General features: G+C 39.9%; 1 protein-coding gene across 4 annotated transcripts in view; it reads right to left on the bottom strand.

Moving 5' to 3' along the window:
• Positions 1-1,408: 1,408 nt before the first annotated feature.
• Atad2b (ATPase family AAA domain containing 2B) overlaps positions 1,409-25,260 on the bottom strand; it is a 131,691-nt gene continuing 107,839 nt past the window's right edge. For 3 of the 4 annotated variants that reach the window (XM_021178882.3, XM_029484502.2, XM_085830188.1), the window contains exons 23-28: positions 24,598-24,720; positions 22,041-22,178; positions 17,262-17,945; positions 15,313-15,440; positions 14,876-15,004; positions 1,409-4,740 (exon numbers count right to left, since the gene is read on the bottom strand). In XM_021178882.3, coding sequence (XP_021034541.1) covers positions 4,699-4,740; positions 14,876-15,004; positions 15,313-15,440; positions 17,262-17,945; positions 22,041-22,178; positions 24,598-24,720 — 1,244 coding nt within the window. In that variant the 3' untranslated portion in view covers positions 1,409-4,698. The remainder of the gene's footprint in view (positions 4,741-14,875; positions 15,005-15,312; positions 15,441-17,261; positions 17,946-22,040; positions 22,179-24,597; positions 24,721-25,260) is intronic. The other variant, XM_029484503.2, reaches the window with a different exon arrangement.

Raw genomic sequence — 25,260 nt, 5'->3', positions numbered from 1 at the left:
ACCCCCAAGTGACTATCCACAAACAAGACATTAGCTTTTGGAATAAAAAGTACTGTCAGAAAAAACAGTGGGCACTAATTTGGCATCAATAGTTGCCATTAAGTAAAAAACAGAAGGAAGCCTGAGGATTCCAAACCCCAAGCATTCTCAAGGTAACTGCTCTTAAGAGGAGAGAGGGAGAGAGCTGTGAAAATCTCACATTTTCATTCCCTCTCAGTTCTTACATATACAGTGCTGGGCTAATGAGAGGAAACTCACAGGGACACGTAGAAGAGAACAAAAGGAATGCATATATTCAAACCCCTCAAAACCATTCCCAAAAATAAACGCATCCCAAGTGAGATTTCTATCGTGATCATCAACCAAACTACAAAATGCCAAATTCAGCTCTTAAAAAGAACATTAACGTTAACCAATGCTTACTCTACTGTTTCCCTTAGCAGAGCAGAGGCTATGTAAGGACAAAACTGTATCATCTGTCTAGCCCACCAGAGCACTGTTGATGAAGGCCACCACATGGGGCCTGAGATCTAACAAGCACAAGTTGAATTTAAAAAAAGAAAAAAAAAAAAAAAGCAGCCAAAGGTCGCTTCAGGTCTAAGAGTATAGACATAGCATGAAATAGATCAAAATTAACCTCTGCCATTACTGTAGTATGTATTATGTAGTAGTGTGTACTGTAGTATGTACTATGGGAAGGAAAACTGGATAAATAAAATTCAACTTTATTTCCAAAGTCCTAAAAGTTTGATTGAGCCCCAAAGCAATTTTAAGGTCTTTTTTTAATGAACATTCAGATTGAAAAAGAATTCTCAAAGTAATACACTTGCTTCTGTCAAACATGTTTTAAACAATATAATATCCAATTAAATTAAAACTATACTTCTTTAAGGAGAAAAAAACTCCAGCCATAATAAAACCTTTCAGGTAAGAAATCCATGGGGCTGGAGATATGGCTCAGCGGTTAAGAGCACTGACTGCTCTTCCGAAGGTCCTGAGTTCAAATCCCAGCAACCACACGGTGGCTCACATATGATGTACTTACATATAATAAATAAATAAATCTTTAAAAAAAAGAAATCCATAGGCATACTTAAAATCAAAGAGAAATACTTAAGAAGATTTGGGGTACTTAGTAAGCACTACGCTCACACTCTATAAAACTACTTCCCCGGGCAGTGCTGGCGCACGCCTGTAATCCCAGCACTCGGGAGGCAGAGGCAGGCGGATTTCTGAGCTCAAGACCAGCCTGGTCTGCAGAGTGAGTTCCAGGACAGCCAGGGCTACACAGAGAAACCCTGTCTTCAAAAACAAAAAACCAACCAACCAAACAAAAAACCTAATTACTTCAGGCAGAAAAGCAGCCCTGCATATGAAGCCAACAGTACTCACAATCATGCTAAAGAAAGACATGTTCTTCTTATCATCTTTATTCAAGTATTTCACAGCAGTTATATTACAAATTACAGTAAATGTTCAAATTCCAGAGTTCAAAAATTAAATAATTTACTCCAAGCTAATGTAAAATGAAGTCAAATGCAAAACATCAATTTAACACAAGTCTAAATTAAACTACAAACCCAGAATAGACCATAGTTGATGAAGTGTAATCTGCAAAGTAGACATACACGACCAAAACCAAATAGGATTCCCAAAGTCTAAACAACCAAATGTACAAAATACAAAAGATGCAGGTACAAGCTCAAATTCAAGCTTACAATATGATTACAAATAATAATTAAAACAATAATGGCATTCAGCTATGGAACCTGACACTGAAATACCTATTGATTAGCACCATAGCTGAATGAACTTAATCAAACAAGAGAAGAAAGGAAATTACCACCCCACTTCCTAAAAATAAAACCCAGTAAACCTACAAATACATTGGCATACGAGAAAAATCAAGTCATGAAAGGATGTTAAAAAAAAAATCACAGGTAAGATTCAAGCTCAAAACCACAATTTATTCCACAGCCATCAGTTTCAAACCTAACACAGTTCCATCGTCCTCAGGAAGTCGCAGGGTTCCCACGGCTGAGCTTTTGCTTGGCTGGGTTGAGATACATAATCTATTGATCTGAGAGCAAGGTTTTACCCAGGAGCTTATTGTTTATAATGCTCACATAGGGAGTAAGAACAGAGGTCAATTTGTACATTATTTTTTGCCAATGCTATACAGCAAAAATTAAGAACTTTACAGAAAGGTAAACAAAACTGAGTCGACTTGGATAATTTCACAAGCTGCTTTAATCTATAGAACCAGCAGGTATCTGTGAGTCAAGCAAAACTGGGATAGTATGTTTCTCTTTGCGGGAGGGGCCTGAAGAATTGGTGCTGCTTCAGCTCATTTCTCCCCCTTGGCATGAGACTGGCTTCATCTTTGAGACCCAAACTGTTCAAAGTGGCAGTTCCTAAACTGAGTTTACCTCTGATTCCTCCATCTGCAGCAAGGGTAAACATAAGAAGACATGATCTTTTGAAAGCATTTTCTAATGTCGTACATAAATGAATTTCCCTTGTAAAACTCACTGATGGCTAAAACTTTAATTCACGTGCAGGACTACCTACTGAGAACATGTGCGGCTTTCCCCCTTGTACAAATGCTGCTGTTACTTGAACAGAATGCTTCTGAAGTAGAGAAACTGAATAAATACTAAAGAAGAGACAGAACAGCAAGAACCTGAGACTTGCAAAAACCCTTTTACCAGAAACTCGCTACAAAAAATCTGCTACATCTTATTTCATCAAATCTTTAAATTCTGTAACAATTTCCATCAAAATACAAAATGCTAATGTATTAGACAGTAAAATAGTTTGCACTGGTATGATGGTAATAAATACTAAAGAAAGCATGAAAATCCTCCCGGTAATCAAATTAGAGGTTTCAAATCACCTCCCCTTTAAAATGGTTCATCGTTAATCACACTTGCCCGCCATAAAAATACAGTGTGTCTACATGTAGCATCTTGAGTTACATGACTAAATAAAGGTCATGAGAACCTCAGACTAGGTATAAAGAAAAACAGGACCATAAAAAAATAAAAAATGCAGCAAGAAGCTGGTGGCCATGAAGGTAAATGCAAAGAAGCACTTGGGATTACTGCAGCAGCGAGGCCAGAGACATGCCGACAAGTACCTTAGCTTCAGCGTGTAAACGGTGGCAAAGCGATTCCAGGACCTGGGAAACACTGTTGGTAACTAAAGACAGGAAGCTGAGGTCCTCGACCATGTGCTAGAATTAAAACCCAAATGTGTGCTGCATGTATTGGAAAGACACACCTGCAACTAATGGCTATAAATAAAGGAATATAGCAAGCCAACTTGTCTACAAAATTTTCTGAATTTTGTTTAAAAATTATCTCATTTTTAAAAAAGTCACTGCATTCCCTTTGCCTCTTTGCAACTGCCTAGACTGTGTTTGCAAATTTTTAGAAAGTTTTGTAAAATTAGTAACCCATAATTATTTTCAGGTAAGTGCAATCCACAGAAATCACTCAACAAGACCCAAAATGACTCCACCCAGATTGCAGCACTGAGCACGTGAGCATGGAGCAGGGTGGAAGGTAACACTGTTAGTCAAGGGCACACCAGAGCCCACGAGCAACTCTACAGAAAATGAGCTTTACAGATGAGTTTCTGACAAATTCCTCTCTTTTTCATCCATTTGGCAAGTCCTGGCTTTACAACAACAAAACAATGACAACTGATTACACATGAAAACTATTTTTCTCTGGTAACTCAAACATAAATAACTATTACATTGCATCTGACAGAAAAATGGCCACCATCTATTTATTTTCTGGTCATCATTGTCAGCAATATGGAAAAGTGTGCAGGTTTCTGTGGACTGTGTATCATGTGTTGCTGTTTTAGTATGTGTTTCTTAACTAGAAATAAACCACAGGAAAGCTTGCCAGCCTACACCTTACATGGCTTACTGAATATCTTGATTGTTTTGAGAATAAGACAGGCATTTAATACAGAATACTGCTGTCTCTTAATGACACTGAATATCAAACTTATTTTCAAGGTTGTGACCAAAGAAAAGATTCTAATTAATTTGCTACAAATGAGCCCATCTATTAAGCCTCATCTTTCTCAAATGAATAAAAAGGCACATTAAAGGCAGTTCTAAAGAGCCTAACCTAATTTCACCCAGTTTCTTCAGCTGTTCACCAGAATACACCATAGCCAATTCTAAAACAGGTTTTAGTCCATTACCCAGGGTGGGAATAGGGGCGGGATATGATCAGAGATAGAAAAGAGGAAAAACAAACAAACAAACAAACAAGCAAGCCGGTCGCCCATGGTTTTCAACAATTCAGCACAGTTACAACTGCCCCATTCAGTTTCCTCCGCTTTGCTGGTCTGCATCCTAGGAGAATCTCCAAGAGCGCAGAAAAGAGGGGCAGAGCGAAAGCAGTTCTGTAGCACCAAAGTCTCCAAGCTGTGGGGTTGTATTTTTTATTTGTGGAAAATACAACATGTTTCTGAAGTTTTGTTTGGTTCTTGTAGGCTGGTTGGTTTCAGGTACCTGAGACAATAGCACCAAATTCAACAGAGAAAGACCGAGTGAGCGAGCGAGCACTTTACACCAAGGCTCTGCGCATAATTGGTGCAGTTTGAAAGTGAATGGCTCAGAAGCCTGCTCATCAGGAGCAGATTGGAGAGGATCAACCACTCAGCATGAGAAGTTCATAGGAATGTCTCAAACATATGAACTGTCCTTTCCATCTCCTGTAAGAGAAAGGAATACATGTTACCCGCTATGGAAGACAAAGGAATTCTTCACCATGAATGAACTCATATCAAATTAAGCTTTTAGACAAAGAATCTGAGATACAAGTTCAAATTTGAATATTTTTATAGCTATGCTGCAAAACCATCTGCCCCAGACAATTCTAAGTCCTTCTTATTTTATTCTTTGGCAATGGGAATGACAAAGATGGCAGCATTCAGTGAGTGACTTATGATGCCAGATACTGCACTTATATAAATACATTTGGAATATATTTCCTAAAGTATAATAGGTATGTGAGATATACATGTATGTACATATAAAGGATATATATAATTCAACCTAATTCCTATGGTAACTTTGAAGGACTGTAGACATGTATTATTATGAAGCCCATCTGAAAGAAAGAAAGAAAAAAAAAAAACAAAACTATGGCACAGAAGAGAATAACCTGACTAAAGCAGGGCTAGATTATAAAGGCTCCAAATCCCATTCAGAGAAATATGCATTTCATTCAAATTTCTTTGAAAAAATGTGGAATTAAAAATATATACCCTGTACCTACATTAGGACAGGCAAGCACTAAATATATCCTTTCAACCTTTATACAGTTCCAGCAAAAGCTGATACTGTATTGATACTAAATAAGTTATTATCTGATTAGTCAGTTATTCCATATGATCAACTAAAATCACTCTAAGTGGCTTATAATTTATTTCTAGAAGGGAACTTCAAATTATAAAGAAAACTATACTATATGATCAAATTTTTAAATCTATATTCACATGTCAATACATATTATAGATATTTAGGCATTTTAAAACACTGGAAGCCATTCCAAATGACAAATAAATACCTTGTCAGGTCAAAAGCCCCTTTCCCCCTAAAACAGCAGTGCCGGTGACACTGTCCTAAACAAGACATTGGCCAAGTCAATAGAAGGACTGGCGTGCTTCTATCTCACCAGGAACCATCCTTGGTCCTCCAGGCAGCTCCCCTATCCTTCCCCCAGTCAGCTACCTCTGGCAAGGGCACCTAGCTCTGGATTAATCCAGACAATCTGTATCATCTCAGATTCCTATCCTGCTGACTATCTTTATAAATCTGCTTGCTTTCCCACCATTTGTTCTTGACTTGCCTCCCCCCCAGAAATAGCCTTGGTGTTTGATTCCTCAATAAATCTCACGTACAATATCCTGTAAAGAGCGGGGCATGGCAATGATTTTATTTTTTCATTTCTGGCGGCTCCCACATATTACATAACTTGTATAGCCTTGAAAAAATGTAACCCATAAAATGTGGTTATGAAATAATTGGGAATATCAGGCCAGCCAAGGCTATACAGTAAGATCCTATCTTAAAACAAACAAACAAACAAAATATGGTTGAATTTCACTAGTCTAGAATACAATCAAAACAAACACATTGTGTTTGGTTGTGTTCCTTTTTTCCTAAAGAGAAAAACTGCACATATTTATCATGTGCAGCATGTTTTGGAATATACTTCTGTATGTGTGCATATATGCATGCACATATATTTACTGTCTCATTGATTCTAACAAATGTGAAAATTACCTTCTAGTGGTTTTAAGTTTTCAACTTATTTAACCACAACTAGTACATATTATACAAATTTGCATGATTCATTATGATGTTTCAATATATTCATATATGTACTGATTATATCTGTAGTGGGATATTGAAATATAGTTATAGCATCTTATGAACACATTCCTATGAATACCTTAATTGCTAAAACTATCTTGAGTAAAAATTGGTCTCTTGTTACTTAAACCAGCCACAAATTCCTATACCATGTGACCCTAACCTCAAGGTTACATGAGCTACCTGGCCACTTAACCGCCACCTTTCTGCTTCTGTAAGCAGTGCTTGCTTGGTGCAGAAGCCCAGAGCTGCTTTTGTGTGTATATCATAATTGCCATTCTTGCCTTTAAAATCTCAGACAAGCTGGAGGTCAAGGTGGCTTCCTGATACTTTGCTTGGGAGAGTCGCATTGGCAGTGACTAAAGACTCCATTTGCCTTTTCAGGCATCTTGGGAGCTCTTCTCTTCAGGTACCCATAACAGTGTCTATCTTCCCTTCTTCTTTCCACCCAACTCTAAGCACCCCACCCAGTTCCAAGTAATGCAGAACTAGTATACTGCTTGTTTTCACCTATGAAAGAGAAGATGTGATATGTGTATCTTTATGTACTTGGCTTATTTCATTAACATGATCTCCTCCAGTTCCATATGGCAGAACTTTATAATTCTTTTGAGTTGACCAGTAATCCATTGTATGTGTGTGCATGCATATGCATATATCACTTTATCTACTCATCTGTGGATGGTAACTTGGGTTTATTCCAAACAAATCTTGGTTTGGAAAATAATGCTACCATTACAAAGTGTCTCTTCTCTATATTCTGGTTTCATTTATACTCAGAAAATGACAGAACAGTCAAATGGTTGCTTTGTTTGGTTTTGTTGTGAAGGTAGATTTGTTTGTTTGTATTTTGAGAGAGTCATTACATTAACTTATATTCCCACTGACAGTACATATGGGTCAGTTTTCTCCATACCACTGCTAACATTTGTAAATTTTTCTACTTTAAAACCTACTATTCTAACTAAAGTTGTTGGGAAAAAGGAACTTGTCTTAAGTATTGCTATTTTGACTTCAGACTCCAATTTACCTAAGCTGACTAACTCTCTCTCTAATTCCCCAAAACATGCTTGTTGTCAACCCCCCTCTCTAAGCATCAATAGTTCCCCAAACTTAATGTCTGTTATTAACAACAGAAAGAACAAATAAATTTGATTGGTTGGGCAAAGACATATCCGATGTCAGCTGCCATTGGTAAAAATTATACCTGTAACTTGGCCCAGAGGCTTATGGGTTTTACGCTTATAAACCCTGTTTCAGCCCCTTCTTGGGGCTGCCAGAAGAAACAAGGCTCCAGAGTCCTTATCTGGTGGTCCTGATGGATCAGCGACTGCTGATGTGGTGGGAATAAAAGACTTTGCTGTTTCACAAGCCCATGGGTGTTTTCTTCCCCCTTTGTCCAGATGCACAGTGGGCATGGTGGTAACAGTGAGATGGTAACTCATTTGTTTTGATTTATACTTGCCTGAGGACTAACAATTCTGAGTGTTCTTTTATATATTTACTTCTTCCTATACAGTTCTAACAATCTTTTACAATAGTCATTAGATTTTTCTATGTATAAAACCCGTGGTGCTTTGAATAACAGCCCCCAGAGGCTCATATTTGAATGTTTTGTAACCAAAGAGTGGAACTCTTCAAAAGGATTAGAAAAATTAGGAGGCATCTTGTTGGAGGGAGTGTGGTATTGGGGGTGGGCTTTGAGGTTTCAAAAGCCCATGCTAGGTCCAAGAGTGTGCTCGTTGGTCGTCCTCCCAACCCCCAATACTAATCAGGATTAGGAGGCATGGCTTCATTGGAATAGGTGTGCTTTGTGGGAGGAAGTGTGTCACTGGGCATGGGCACTGAGGTTTCAAAAGCCGATGCTAGTCCCAGTTCTCTCTGTAAGCAATACCTGCCACCATGCTCCCCGCCATGCTACAGCCCCAATTAAACGCTTCCCTTCTTAAGAGTTGCTGTGTTCCTGATGTCTCTTCACAGCCATGAAACAGTGACGAGGAATCACATCATTAGCATATAGGAATAACTTTACTTCTTTCCTATTGTCTTTTGGTTCTCGTCTAATTGTACTGGCCAAAACTTCTAGTAACCTTTTGCATAAGTGCAGTGAGAAATACACTCTTGTCTTGTTTCCGACACTCTGTTTCCCCATTGTGCTGATTACTTGTCATCTTGACAACTAGACATATCTGGGAGGAGGAAAGCTGAGTTGAGAAACTGCCTACATCAGATCATCTTGTGGGGACATTTTCTTGATTCATGATTGATGAGGGACCTAGGAGTAGATGCTACCCATGGGTCCTGGACTGTATAGGAAAACCAGCTGAGTCAGGCAGTGGTGGCACACAGCTTTAATCCCAGCAGTTGGAAGGCAGAGACAGGCATATCTCTGAGTTCAAAGCCAGCCTGGTCCAGGACACCCAAGGCTATTCAGAGAAACCCTGTCTCTGTCTCTGTCTCTCTGTCTCTGTCTCTCTCTCTCTCTCTCACACACACACACACACACACTGGGGAGGGAGTGACAAGCTGAGGTGGTGGGCAGGTAGCTCAGCAGCTGACTCTGTCTCTGTCTCTCTCTCTCACACACACACACACACACACTGGGGAGGGAGTGACAAGCTGAGGTGGTGGGCAGGTAGCTCAGCAGCTGTCTCTGTCTCTCTCTCTCTCTCTCTCACACACACACACACACACACACACACACACACACTGCGGGAGGGGAGTGACAAGCTGAGGTGGTGGGCAGGTAGCTCAGCAGCTAAAAGTAGTTGCTCTTTCAGAGGTCCTGGGTTCAGTTCTTAGCAACTCTATGATGGCTCACAGTCATCTATAACCTCAGTTCCAGGAGATTCAGTGCCTTCTTCTGACCTCTGTGGACACTGTAGGTTCATGATATAATTAACATACATGCACAGAAAGGAAAAATAGGCCAATCTTTAAAAGAAAGCTAAGTAAGTGATGGAAGCAAGCTGGTAAGTAGTGTTGCTCTGCGCTTTCTGCTGCACTCCTGCCCTGTCTACCCTCAATGGTAAATTATAACTGGTAAGCCAAATAAACCCCTTTCTCCTCCAAACTGCTTTTGGTGTTTTATCATAGCAACAGAGAAGCAAAGTACAACAGAAGTTGGTACTGGACAGGGACATTGCTACGAGATCTGACTATGTTTGAAGGAGGATTATTGTCCGTTTTGGAGCTTTGGGCTAGACAAGCCATTAAATACTTGGAACTTAATGACCTGTTGATGTGGAAGCTCATAAGACAAGAATGCTGAGCGAAATGTGGCTTATGAAATTTCAGAGGTGACTCTGAGACCCTCAATGGCTCTATAGGGTCATCATCTCTGTGATATATTTAAATTAAGAAAGTGTGGGGTGTGGTAAGCTGCATTAAAGAATCTGCTGTTATTAGCATTCACTTTAGACTTTTTGCTTTTCTGAGACAACTGATGGTAGTTACCTGAGGCTGAAAAGTCAGCTGTGATTCATAAGAGACAAGCATCTTATTGACTGAAGTGAAGTTCTCTGGGGATTATTTCCTCAGAGTCAGCACACAGACGCCGTGCTCCAGAGTTACAGGCCCACCTCAAGTTGGCAGCAGAACCTGTTAACATGTTACTGGCTTTATTGTCGTGAGAGCTCTAGGACCAAAGGGGCCATGGAAAGCACCTGAGGCTTGGAACTGTGAGCACCTAAAGGGGCTCTTGGTGAAGGTGTAGCTTCAGTTACGTTGGAGATGCCGGGAGTATAGGATGATTACCAAGGAGAGCACCAGAGCAGTGCGCGTTCTGGATGGCAGAGCCCAGAAGATGGATGGGATGTCCGAGATCTTAAGACACTGAGCTATTTACATTGAATTTTGGTTTTGCTTTAATCTGATTGTAACTGTACCCTTGTTCTTCACTTCAAAAACAAAGTCTGTCATTTCTTTTGGATTTTACAGAAGCCAATGTATTCTATGAGCACTCACTGTGCCCCAGGGACAGCCATTGCCTATGCCCAGCCAGTCCCTGGGCCTCTGTGAGGGGCCCCTGCAGGAGCTGCTGCAGCACAACACCTCCTCTCCAGCTACCATGGGCTGCCTGCAGTGATGGCGCCACCACCAAAGCTCCTGAAAAGGTCTTTTTTTTTTTTAGAAGATTTATTTATTTGATGTAAGTACACTGTAGCTGTCTTCAGACACTCCAGAAGAGGGCATCAGATCTTGTTACGGATGGTTGTGAGCCACCATGTGGTTGCTGGGATTTGAACTCCAGACCTTTGGAAGAGCAGTCGGGTACTCTTACCCACTGAGCCATCTCACCAGCCCCTGAAAAGGTCTTTTTGTCCTGACCCACGGGGTCCATGTAGGAAAATGGGGTGAAAATTTTCCACCGATCCCTAAACTCCCCACGCTCAGGACTTAAAATCTCACCAATCCTCACCCTAGAAATCTCTTCCCTGAAAAGCTCTGCTTCCTTATATAAGCCCTGCCTACTGCCCAGTTCACTGCTATTTCTCATTGGAGCAGAGGCAGCCAGCCACCTTCTTGGGTCTTTTTCTCTCAATGTGTCTCTTGTGCGCAGTTTGTTGTGCAATGTGACTTTGTGGTATTCCTTGGTTCCCAATAGCCAGGATACCTCTCTGAGCAGAGCTGTAACACTTTTGTGTGAGCAGAGGAGCAGAAAGCTTACACTTGCATTGGGGAGGCTTTCCCCTGCTGCAGCCCACAACAGTTCTGTAAGGGAAGCCTTTCCATTCAGAACTGTAACACACCCAACCAATAGCTAAGGGACTTTGAATTTTTAAAGAGAACTTGGACCTTTAAACTGTTACAATTTAAGAATTTTCAAAGTTATACTATTTTATATTGCAATATTATACTAACATGAGCTCCTGGGGACAAGGTTATGAATAGTGGTATGTTTTTCTGTTAAGCTGAAAAGGGATCAACTGTGCTGGTTAGTTCCATTAACATGACACCAACTACAGTCACCTAGAAAGAGAGAACTTAGAATCAGGAACTGCCTCCACCAGGCTGACCTATGGATATATCTGCAGAGCATTTTATTGATTAATGTTTGATGTAGGAGGAAAGCCCCACCCCTGGGCAGATGGTCGGTCATGAGTTGTATGAAAGAACAAACTGAGTAAGCCACAGAAGCAAGCAAATAAGTAGCTTCTTTCTGTGCTTCTTCACACTCCTGCCTTGGGTTTCCTCACTGACTTCTCTCGTTGATGGGCTACAGCCTGTGAGCCAAATTAACTCCCCAGTGCCCCCTTCACCCAAGTTGCTTTTAGTCAGTCAGTATTTTATCATAACAGTAGAGAAACAAACTAGAACATGCATGCAGTATGCTACCTGTAGGTTTGTCATACACAATTTTTAATGAGTAAAAATTTTAGACCTAATTTGTAGTTTTAATAATAAAGTAATATTGATTTTTTTATCAAATTTTTCTGCATTTATTGAGAAAATAAGCATTCTTATTTGCATTGTATTTATAGGGATATATTACACTTATTACTTGCGATATATTAAACCATCTTTACCTTCCTGAAATCATAATCATGGCTGATGATCTTTCTGATGGGCTACTGGTTCAGTTTATTAATATTCTATGAGGATCTCAATACTGGTGCCCATTACAATGTTAGTCTAACTGTTTTCTGTCAGTGTCGGGTTTTCATAATAACCAACTTACAGAATAAGTTTGGAAATATTCCCCTTCAGTTCTATAGAAAAGTTTGAGAAAACACTGGTGTTAGTTCTTTTTTAAAATTTTTATAATAATCAGTGTGAAGCTATCTAACTCATAGAGATATTTACTACTATTAATTCAATTTCATTGCTTGTTTTTTTTTTTTTTTTTTTTTTTTTTTCCGAGACAGGGTTTCTCTGTGTAGCCCTGGCTGTCCTGGCACTCACCTTGTAGACCAGGCTGGCCTCGAACTCAGAAATCCGCCTGCCTCTGCCTCCCGAGTGCTGGGATTAAAGGCGTGCGCCACCACGCCCGGCCAATTTCATTGCTTGTTATTGGTCTATTTCATTTTTAAAAATATCCTTGAAGCCGGGCGTGGTGGCGCACGCCTTTAATCCCAGCACTCGGGAGGCAGAGGCAGGCAGATTTCTGAGTTTGAGGCTAGCCTGGTCTACAAAGTGAGTTCCAGGACAGCCAGGGCTACACAGAGAAACCCTGTCTCAACAACCAAAAAAAAAAAAAAGCCTTGAACTCTTGAACTAGCAAGATGGCTCAGCAGGTAAAGACGTCTCCAAGCCTGAGGACCTGAGTTCAGTCCCTAAGACCCACAAAGTTACCTTTGAACTACAATGTGCACTGTTTCCTCAGTGGTGTGGACCCCACTGCGTGGCTGCATCTCTGGTATGGGCTGCTCTGTTAGTGCCGAGAGGCATATCTGTCTTCCAGTTACAAGATGATGTCAAAGACTTCATGGAGAGACCATAGCTCCAACTTGATGACACTCACACCTAGTCCTGTTAGCAATGTATGATAAGACAGAGCACAGGACCACTGATGAACTCCATCTGTACAGCTGTAGGAGTGATTTTTAATGATGTTACTGCAGGTATGCGCAGGAGCAGAAGCTCCGACCCACAGCAACATCCCAAGCTCTGAGTGCTTAGAGGTGGAAGCAGCTTGAGATGTTTCTCTCAGCTCTTATTACTTGTAATAATCTCACCACAGATCCAGGTGAGGTGTGGGGCTAAATTTCATCTACGGTGAGAGGCTCAAAAAACAAAACAAAACAAAACACCAGCAGAATGTGGCCAGTACCAAAGTTTTCTCTGCACCTTGGCCACAGGCTATCATTGACAGAACCAAAATTGTACAGACTGAGTGAAATATCACTCAGACCCACAGACTCACTTCTGTGAGTGGTGGGTGAGTGAAATCTCAGAGTTCTCTTTTGGTTTTGTTAGTAACAGACACTCATACAAGACAGTGAGAGAAAGGTCACAGGAATCCCACAAGAAATCCTGGCATCCCAGGAAACTATAAATGACAGGCTATATCCTAGGTCTCAGAGATCCACCTCCCCAAAGCCATGGCTCTTGTGGATGGCACCCTCTGTTCCTCTCTATAATGTAATGCCCTCCCCTCTATGAGGTAGCACTCTCTGTGGTTTTATGTCAGTCATTACTGACATAGGAGGCATAGCATATGAAGCAGCCAGAAGTTGAGAGGAGCCAGCACAGGGGAATGTATATGGGGTTTCCGCCTCTAAAGCAGTCTAAATTCAGAAAACTGGTCCGTTCTTTTAAGATAGCCATGGGACTGGGAGAACAGGTGACAGAATATTTTGCTTGCTATGCTGCAACTATCCCAGTTCTCTAGATTTTTCCAAGGCTTCTGTTTTTCTTAACACTAATGTTCAGCATTCTCCCATGGCCATCCCCTCAATATGGAGCTCTAATGTACCCACTGTTCTGGTTCTTCGGCATGGTAGACCAACTGTCCGCTGTATCTAATCAGTCATCTTGCCCTCAAAAATAATTTAAAATGCCACCTTGTTTTGATTCAAATCTAATGCTCCTAGGGTTGAGATGTGATTCAGTGGTAGAATGCTTGCCTAGCTTATGCAAGGCCTGATTGATGTTCAATGCCCAGTACCACAAGACAACAAATCTAATGTTACTGCACACACAAAAAATAAAATAAAATAACCATAGCCTCTCCACATAAATCTTTAATAGCCTCAACATTGGAAATGTTTCTTTAAAACAGGAAATTTCTCATGCTTTGCATCCCAAACACCTAGCACAGTATCTGGCACTGAAAATTCTTGATAAATATTTCATAGCTAGGTCACCATATGAACTAATAAATGAACAAAGAAAATCAAAGTTGTTCATGAGCCCGTTCCCTGGGTAGATGTAAACACTGTAGTGAGTGGATATGGGACTACAGTTGCTCAGGTGACATTAAAAAGCAAGAGTGCAGATGAAATATGTAAAATATATGAAAAGAGATAGAAGCTCTTTTAAGAGGAAAATTTTCCCTTTGGTCCAGAGCCATCTAGAAAAGAGAAGGAAAGGTCCATGTCTAAAACATGTAAGGTGAAGAAGGACGGTGCTGTCCGTCTGGCTGTTTACAGGGCAAGGTCTGACCAAACAACAGTTTACAATGCTTTTCCGATACTAGTTTTCTGGTGTATGGCAAACATGCCGCAAGCCCTACCTTCACATACACTTTTGTTTGTTTGTTTGTTTTAAGACAGGGTTTCATGTACCCCAAACGAGTCTCAAAGAGGCAAATGATGCACTGCCACTAGCTACAGACTCAACCCCCAATTTTTCTAATCTTATATCATCACAGCTTCAGTTACTTAGTAAAAAAAGTAATGGAATTAACACACATGTGTATTCATACACATTAAATCATTTAAAAATGGACTCAGAGAAGTACCTTTTCTTCTTTCTCCTTTAAGATGAGAAAAGTACATACTCTACAGATGAAGTAGACACACTTACCTCCACAAGCTGAGATTTGTCATAATCTTTACGATGGCGGTAGATGCTCTGACTAAGGAGGGAATATAATCTCTCAAGCTGATCGACTGTCAGGTTGTTGCTTTTATCTACCAACAAATCAAGCAATTTCTGGGGGAGGGAGGAAAGAAATCCAGAGAAAGATGATAAGATGTAGTTGATCTATTGATCAAACCCAAACTATTATGTTCAAATCCTTAGACAACAGGTACCATAAGACACAAAGTGACTGCTATGGTTAAACGATTCTAGACTTCAATTTACTAATTTCAAACCCTCAGAATACACTTAACTCCTAGTTAGGAGAAGTCCCTAGGTTAAAGTAACAATTACCAAAAGTAATTTAATTACACTGCTTTTAGAAATATCAATATATTATTCTGATCACTGAAAACGGACTGTCAAGGGGTAAAGCATACCTGCAGTCTCCCGTGATCAACGACCAAAGGTGGCGCAGGCTCGGGTGGCTCTTCTGGAACCAGTTCCAGGTTTGTTGGTTTTGCCTGCTCTAAAAATAATTTACGATATTTTTTAACTTTAGAAGCACCTACAATTGAGAAGGGAAAAAATGTCCTAAGGTCAGTAAAAGTAAAAGAAAATCATTATTAAGCAAATATAAATTCTTTTTTCCATGACAAATATTTTTTGGAGTAAGAATGTGGTTTTCTAAAAATGATAATATTTATTTGGGGGTGCCTTCCTTTTTTAGTAAGAATAATCCAAAATTAGAGAAAACTAAACTGTACGTATGAAAGCAAAGTAATACTGAAATATCATGTGATACATATATTCATGAAAAAGAAACAAAAAGACCTCCTTGGCTCTAAGCACTTGGTCATAAAGGGTAAGAGATGGCTCAGTCAGTACAATATTTCTCTGCACGCAGAAGGAACTGATCTGAGACCCCAATACCTCAGCTACAAAGAGAGTCATGGCTACAAGTGCTGTACTCCAGGGCTGGGGGAGGTGGGTCTAGGATCAGTGCAACTTGCTGGCTGTTCACTTCTAGGTTCAGTGAGAGGCTCTGTCTTTAGGGAATAAAGTAGAGAGTGACAGATCAAGACACCTGTTGTCTTCCTTTGGCCTCTAAGCATGAACTGGGTATGAGTCCCTGCACATACACACACACACACACACACACACACACGGAGGAGACTTAAATAATACTTTTCTACTTCTCAATTCTATTACAGAGCTTAGAAAACTGGCAGGATAATTTTTTTTTTCAAAATGGCCTAAATTACAAACTAAAACTGTATTCCACACAATTTTACAGACATGTCACAATTTCAAGACAGCCTAGTAGATATAGGAATAGAACCTATTCAGGTAGGAAACATACTTAACAGAGCAGATCTCCCAACTAACCCTATCCCACAGTGCAGTAAAGAATAATGGTGGGAAAAGATGAGCTAGATGACCTATACTTCCCTTTTCTGCTCTTTTTATTTTTATTTATTTATTTATTTATTTATTTATTTATTTATTTATTTGGTTTTTCGAGACGGGGTTTCTCTGTATAGCCCTGGCTGTCCTGGAACTCACTCTGTAGACCTGACTGGCCTCGTACTCTCAGAAATCCGCCTGCCTCTGCCTCTGCCTCCCAAGTGCTGGGATTAAAGGCATGCACCACCGCCGCCCGGCTCTTTTCTGCTCTTCTTAAGAAGAACATGAGAAGTCATGAGAAGGTGGGGCCTACAGAAAGAACGCTCTGCTTTCCTAAGTCGACAGTGCGTCCTACATCCTTTCCACTGTTCCCACAAAGCAATGAGACTTAGCTTAATTCTAGACATTCAGTCTCACAATGACCTCGCCCCCACCCCCCCGGCCAAAACACTGCAACACATTAGCAACCAGGAGAGGCAGCTACTTACTACAAATCCCAGCAACAATTCATCCTGAAGTTTAATTTACAAAATTAAAAACAGGCACAGGGAATTAACTCAAAGTTGCACAATTAAATGAACAAGAGAATGGCTTAATCTCGGTTTATATGACTCTTTCTAATATACCAGACTACTCTGCTATTCAAATCTTCTCCTGCTCCACCCATTCTAACAATTCTGCTGCCACACTCCACCTTCTTTCCATGTGTGAAATGACCTGGCTCATAACTGAAAAGTCTTTAGAGTAAGAGTGACAGACAGACATAAGAAGAGTAAATGCCCAGAAAGCAGTACATTCAGGAAACCTCTGAAACTCAGCAAAACCAAGTGTATCCACATTTAAGGAATTGGACTGTAAGATGTTAAGGACCACTCACTCCCCTCTGAGAATCTGTTGTTTCTCCTAGAAAGCAGACAAAATAGGTAATGAATTAGCTGTGGCATTTAACCCTTCAGAAACTGTGCTAAGACTTTAGCCCTACCTTCTCTATCCAGCTCTGTCTCTTTCACCTCTGCATCGGGTCCAGGCTCGGGCTTCTCACTACTGCTACATTCCAGCACTTCTAGCTTCTCAGGAGCAGCTCCACGATTTTCATTCCATGTTTCTGGTTTGTCTTTTAGCTGTTCCTCCAGAGCAATCTTTTGTTCAGAACTAGACTTTTCTCCAACATCAGGCAGGGGAACTACTTCAAGAGCTCTGCCATTCTGACACTCCAGAACAGGAATCCCTTCAAAGCTGTCAGTGGAAGCCTCACCATTTAGACAGGTGCCTTTAAGGAAGGGCTCTTTCTTAGATGTCTGCTCGGGATTGAGGGAACTGCTACTGTGGACGAGCAGAGATTCATTTGAACTCTCCTCTTCTGTTGATGCAAAGTTCTCTTTGGTGCCCGCTCCACTATTCAGCCTCTGACCCTGGTCCATATCCATGATGTCACATGAAGACTCATCGTTGGTCATAGATAAGTCTCCAGTCTCTTCTCCATTTTCCTCATGGCAATCAGTGCTTACCTCAAACTCTCCATTCTCCAGCAACTTCCTGTCCTCTGTATGGTCATAGTCTGTAAACTTGGTGTCTTCCTCATCTTTCTTTAAATTATTGACTTTCCTTTTCTTAATAATTCCTTTACCCCACTGTGATCGCCGCCTTGATTTTCTCCGAACTCGAACTGTTTGATAAGAAAGGGGAAGAGCATGTAAAACTTAAGAGTCTAATGTCTATTTTACATCATAGTAGACCCCCTCCCAAACAATAAACCTATACTGGCTAAATACAAACAAAAGCTCTTGGCTGATGATATCCATGCTGACTAGTTGTCACAGCCTGTAAGGGAAATGAAGTTAAAGATCAACTTGGATAAATGCTACCTTTGAATTTCATTTTACTTAGTATGAATTTGCTTGGCATTAACCTTTCTTACTACTACTGATTCTACTTTAGAGCCATTTCTAATTTTCAACATTCAGGGATTAACCATTTAATACATTCAGGGAATTATTATATTACCAAGCTGCCCAGAAAGCCTGGGGCCAGAGCATTGGATTTCTACCAGGAAGGTTGGTGTGTTGCCAGTAATAACACACAAAGATAGCACCTCAACTATGAAGAAAACAAAACAAAACCCTATAAGCTAATGCTGTGGGACCCAGCAGTTACAGGTATCCTATAAGCTAATGCTGTGGGACCCAGCAGTTACAGGTATCCATTAAGCTAATGCTGTGGGACCCAGCAGTTATAGGTATCCCCACAAACAGACAAACACTCTGTTGCCTCTCCTTACAGAAAACGGTATCATCTACAGGATGAACAATCATGAACAGAAGACTATATTAGGCTATGTGAACAAAGTCTTAACCATTTCCTCAAATACAAATGGTTTACCTAATAGAGTCAACTTATTACAAAGGTATCTCCAAATATGTAGACTAATCAAGCCTTCTACTATTAAGGCAACACCATCAACAAAATATCAAAAATAAACCTTTGGTCAGTTATTTGAAAAAGGAGACCTATAAGAGCTGTATACAATAATTATCCTGAGTAGACAGCTGGGCTTCCAGGTGCTAAGTCGAGCCAGGGATTTGTGATCTCCTTTGTGTATATGAGAGGTAGCTGATGAAGCAATCAGACTCCACTAGGAAATGTAGCTCTTTAATATAAGCCGATATTCTATCAACAGTGTATAGTGGAGTCACACTACCACTTTAAGCCTTTAAACCCTTTCTGAGAGCAGATGGGGATAAATTTAGTAATTATTACTCCTTACTTTGCAACTATCATCTCCAAAATTCAATTTATTTAATCATTTGGCTCAAAGTTTACTTTTTCTTAAAAATTCAATGTTTTAAAATTTTCTTTTCATGCTTTCTCTGTTTCTATTTTATAATTTATAGGTTAAATGGCACAAGGAGGAAAATGTTTACATTAGTCTAATATTAAAAGCTGATATATAAGCTTAGGTGACAAGCATCTACAACAATCTCACTGTCTAAAACTAATATTGTCTACACAAGAAGGTAAAAGAGATGGGACATCTTGCTATAAAGATTTAAGGCTTTCACTGTGAACAACTAATTTTCAACACTAATCACTCTCATTTTTAGCCAGGGGAGGAAAAAAATAAGAATTCTCACTCTACTTGTTAAGTCATGGAATTCCAGAGCAAGAAAAACCTGAATTCTACCCAATCTAGGCCTAGTTCAAATCTTTATATGTAGCACACTATACAAAGGCCAGAAGCTCACTGAAGCAAGTATACTTCTTACTTAGTGTTCCATACTAAGAACTAATAAGAGAGAGTGGGTAGGCCCCACTCCAAAACCTAGCTGGGCAACACACACTAGAATCCATGGTGAAGAATGGGTCAGGGGCTTGGACTCACAGTTGAGTAGGAAGGGAGGGAAAGACAAAGGAGTTGGGTGAGAGGAGGTTAATATTTCCAAAGTATGTATGAAATTTTCAAGTAATAAAAATATCATTGAGAAAAGAGAACATATTCTTATTTTTGGGGAACAAGAAGATGTTCTTCCTTCTGTCACTACTTCTAATAGCAGCATTTTAGAAAAGTAAGAGAAACCATATAAGCACCATGAACACAGAACTTTTAGTTTGGGTGGCTACATCTTCACAGTATGGAGCACATGGTAGTTGTACATGTATATGTGGACCGAATCCTTAACATGCCACTTCCTTGTTTACCTAGGACGCTCTATTCAAACACCCATTTTGTCTGCTAAGCCATCCTGACTGCCCCAGCCTAAAACCTGTTAAGGTGAATATTCAATGAATTCAATTAGTAGACATTAGTATCAAATCAGAGACTGTAAAGGACTTCAAAGCTTAAATGAGAGTACAATGTTGTATAAAGAGACACAATCTGAATGCATACAACTTTTAGAGTCAGTCTTTATTGTGAGACTTTTTCCAAAGCCAAGACCTTAGAAAAGCAACTGTCCCTTTGGGACATTTAGTTAAGATTTGAGTGTGTTAAACTAACACAAGACAAATGCTGTATCACGTGTGCCATCTACTGGTAAGAGGAAACAAAATCCCACTGCAGACTTTAAAACTATTTTAATATTTAAAGAACTTAAACATCTTTTAAGAATGTATTTGCATCTCGTCCCCACCCCCGCCCCCGCCCCTGCTCATGTGTGTGCTCATGCATGTGCAACGTGTGCACTGTGTTCAGGTAACAACTTTCAGTAGCCATTCTCTCCTTCCTTCCTTCAGGTTCTAAGAAGCAAATTCAAGTGCTCAGGATTACCCAGAAAGCACTTTTGTTTACTGAGATCTTTCCTGAACAAACCAAAACTTTTTAAGGAGAATATTTGATGTATCTCATTAGTAAACATTACTATCAAATTCAGAGACTGTAAAGGACTTCAAAGTTTAAATAGTGCACAATGTTACATAATGGTTCACAGCCTGATTGCGCTTGGACAGATGGTCTTTACTGGCTTCATAGCAACTAAATGCATCCTTTTGAAAACTTGCTCCATATAAATGCTACTTTTCCAAGAGGTCAGTGTGGGTGTGTGCAGCTCCCACACCTCATCAGAGAAGTTTCTCTGCAGCTCACGGCTAACACAGAAACTTATAGCTGAACCAAGTGCAAAAACGACGTATCCCTGGAGCTCAGCCACAAATGGGATATCAGTATCACACCCTCTGTTTCTCTGCTCTTCTCCACTCCCCCCCCAGCTCAGGGACCCTTGCAGAAGAGAAGGTGGAAGGGCTGTAAAAGCCTCCATGGCCACTACACTCATGAACTCAAGATGGCTGTGTTGTCTGCACAAGGTCAAGCCATGCGGCACTATAGCACAGAGGCAGGAGGGGCTCAAAAACCCCCACTGATAATTGATGTCCTTTGGAAGAGAAAAAAAAAAGAGAGACAGTTGGGTTTTTTTATTTTTATTTTTAAGTCCCTGGTAGGATTCCCCCATGCAGTGGAGAGTCCCATGCCCAGTACAGATGGACTTGGTAAGTTGTTTTATTTATTTATCTTTTAAAGAGCATGAAGTTGGGAAGGGTTGGGAATAAGGAATGGATCTGGGTGGAATTAAGAGGAGGAATGGGGTAAATATAGTCAAATTACATTGCATGAATTAATAGAAATATTACATTGTTTAAAAACGTGATGATTTGCTCCTTGCAGCTCACTAACATTTGGTAAAAAAGCATGCTATGGCCAGCTATATCATCACATTTAGACCAAGAAAACAGCATTTATCTTCAAGGCAGGCAGTTTTTAGTGAAACACGAAGACTCCATCAGGAAGATGTCTATTAACATTTGTCTTTCAGAAAAATAATAGATCAGTATGAGTAAGTTTTTATGAAGAGCTAGAAACTAGATTTTCCTTCTAAATACACCACACAAGGTTAAGACAAATCAGGCTACATGGATTTCTCAAACTCAGCATTAATTTTCCCTTAAAGGACCAAACTTTCTACTGCCAAACCACCCATCTCCACGTGGTGCTCATTTATGCATCTGTTGCCTCCATATCTCTATCCAAAACCCAGTGTTCAATACCAAACATGTTTCAAGGGTTGTATTTATCAAAAAAAAAAAAAAATTAAGTACAGAAAATATCAAGGAATGTTAAAGACTGAATGCTCATTCTAAATCTGACTTCCTAAGCTCCTCTCTGGAAAGGCAACAAAGACTAAAGAGCTATAGACAACGGGCAGCTTTGTTCGTGGGCCACAGCAAGTCTTAGCTGTAGTTGCTGCTGGGCAACACACTCACAAATACTCACATGCACATTTATTTGCAGAGTTGTGCCAGGCATCCATTGGGTTTCTCTGTTTGTGTCGAAACGCCTCTTCCACTCTAGTCTCTGTCTTGCGGGCACCAGCACCATGAGGAGTTATTTGTTCTGCTGTTACTGATAGGCCTGCAAGCAACAGAAAAGAACTACTTAGTTACATGTTCCCAGCTGCATAAGCTAATGCTGTTAGAAAAATCTGAAATATAACACTGAGTTTTAAAATCATTAATTATACCTGGACAGTTTGTAATTCTGGTGAAATTAGTACCTTTTGTTTTAAGATGAGAAAGAAAAATTGATATGAAATGATAAAAATAAAATACCTAGCAGGCCATGCTTATCTTTCAATGCTCAAAGGGGCCCGGCCCTATTTTCACTCATTTTAATCCAAGGAGCTATTTCACAATATGACCATGGGATGATAGGTCTAAAAGTCATGAACCTATCTTACTTTTGTGTGTGTGTGTGTGTGTGTGTGTGTGTATTATAGTATGTGTATAAGGGTCACTAAACGACACTCCCATGAACAGGTTCAATCTAGCTCGCTGCCTGTCACAGTACAATGTCACATTTCATTTCTCGGCTCCTTATTCCTAAGAGTCTGTCCAACGCAGTTCTCCTCACTAGAACCTTTTCTTCCATGTGAAGAGCTTCGTATCCCTTAGCTTCTTATTCTAATCTACAGGGAGTATCTCTTGTGTATGTGGTTTTTAAATGATGTTATATAATAATTCTCACATCTCTTTAATCCAAAGATCTCTAGCCTACTAGCCATATTTCTACTGCCTACCTGATCTCCAACAAGGTATCCTAAAAATAGGTCAAACTGAAGATAACTAGTTCATCTTTATACACACAAACAAACACAAACAGTTTTTCTTCTATATTCCCTATTTTTACTGGCAGAATTGGTATCTACTCATTCATTCAGCCAGAAATAAATATTCTTTCCTTTCAAAGGGCCCTCTACAAGGCTAGAGATGCAGCTCATATTGGCAAAATGCTTGCCTAGTGTGTTTATAGTCCCAGCTTTTAGGCTGAGAAAAAAAGGTAAGAAGGTTATTCTTGGCTTTACAGTGAATTTGAAGGTAGCCTAGGCTATATGAGACCAAGTCGAGGGGGGGGGAGGAGAGAGGGAGGGAGGGAGGGAGGGAGGGAGGGAGACGGACAGACCCACAAAGTGTTCTCTACACAGTTATCACTCATATGCTATTCTTGTTTAGCTCCATCCTTCATCAATTAAAATGTGTATTACTTCACCACCTTTTCCCCTAGTAGTCTGAGATACAATTTATGTAACATAAAAGTCATCTATTTTAAGCATAAAATTAAATATTTTTATCAAATATACATTTCTTGTAGCCACACACAGAAATTAATTTGAGGTGCCTATCTAGGCAGCCACCTGTCTGTTTCTCTCAACACACTTGCCATTTTACATGACGGTCTTTCATGACTGCCTTAATTCACACAGCAGTGCTTTTGAAGTCCTGTGTCATTGCACAGAAGATCGTGGACATGGTGTGCCTTGTTACTCACTAACCAGTAAGCAGATACTTGTGCTGTCACTATTATGTCTAACACCCCTATGGAACATTCACGTGCATGGTTCATGTGGGAACACTTCTCTTGGATAGGTTCCAAGGAAGAGAACTACTGGATAAAGCAGCAAATGCTGCCTCTGTGAAAACCCAAACATTATTTTCCAAACTGGCTCTCACAGCTTTTAACTCAATCTCTCATTTTCCTACAACACTGAGAACATGTTATTTCTTGCTGCTAAAGTGATCTAACCAATTCATTCCACTGCTTAAAATCCCTCAGTGGCTCTATTGCCACTGGCATTCTCCCCCTCCTACCAAAGTTCCTCAAGGACACAGCTGTACAGCTAATAAACCATATGTTCAATTTTGTGTTTCTAATTAAAAATTATACATAAGTGTTAACAGACTGGAAAAATATTTGTTAAAAAAAGGTTTAAGTATTGATATTAGATGTGAAATGATGAAAACTAAGGTCTCTTCAGCAATAAATGCAGACATAATACGTAAATCATTTAAGAACAGAAATCACTGATAAATAAAAGTATATCTGCAAAAAAATTTTCTCTAAGGGGGCTGGAGAGATGGCTCAGTGGTTAAGAGCACCAACTGCTCTTCCAAAGGTCCTGAGTTCAAATCCCAGCAACCACATGGTGGCTCACAGCCATCTGTAATGAGATCTAATGCCCTCTTCTGGTGCGTCTGAAGTCAGCTACAGTGTACTTACATATAATAAACAAATAAATAACAATCTAAATAATTTTTTTTTCTCTTTAAGGAACTCATTTCTCTAAAATGCACCACTGCACTCAAATTGTCACAGGTGAAGTTTTGAGATGTCCTTGGGAACTTACATGACCTATGTTGGTATCAGAAATTAGTAATTACAAGGTTATTAATGGAGACAGAGTGCCTCCTGGTGTGCTTGCTGTGTCACAGGATGGAAGATGGCTATGAAGCACAGAAGACTTTGGGAGCGTAGCCTGTCAGCTTCTCTAACTTACCCCTCTTGATTCTTGCTTCCTTTATTTCTTCACAGAGCTTATTAAACTCTGGATCCAGCTCAGCTGCAATGATGGCATGTGCAGTGTCCTTCAGGGTACAAGCTCTGTGCCTAATAATTTTATCTGTTAAAAATGTTGGCATAAATGTATTTTAGATACAAATGGAATAAAATTAATGTAAGGTGCCTTAAAATAAAAGTAAAAAGATACAGACATTTAAATTATAAAAACATTTTTAGGTAAGAAAAGATTAACTTAAGAGGTGGGTAAAAATGCAAGGTACTCTATCAATAACTTTTAAGACCCCCAAATAAGGTTTATTTTAAATTTCTAAAAATGATTTTCAATAAAAATTTTAAAGAATCTGGATAGTCACTATGTGCCCCAGAGTTGCTACAGACAAATGCCAGGAGCTCAGGGGCCGGTTGACTGCAGTCCCTGGAAGATAGAAGAGAGTGAACTCCACAGAGGGGTTCTCTGACCCCACACACTTCCCACAGCAGGTGCACTCATGTACATACACACACACAAAAGCACACAGTATACTAATAAAACTAAAGGGAAAAGCTGTTTTTAAAAAAGAGTAACTGAGCTGGGCATGGTGGCGCACGCCTTTAATCCCAGAAATCGAGAGGCAGAGGCAGGCAGATTTCTGAGTTCGAG

Source organism: Mus caroli, unplaced genomic scaffold (genome assembly GCF_978045245.1).
Source record: "Mus caroli unplaced genomic scaffold, Mus_caroli_1 scaffold_14, whole genome shotgun sequence".
In the NCBI taxonomy this organism is placed as follows: Eukaryota; Metazoa; Chordata; class Mammalia; order Rodentia; family Muridae; genus Mus; species Mus caroli.
Note: the sequence above shows the minus strand (reverse complement) of the source record. Positions and strands in the feature narration are given on the sequence as shown.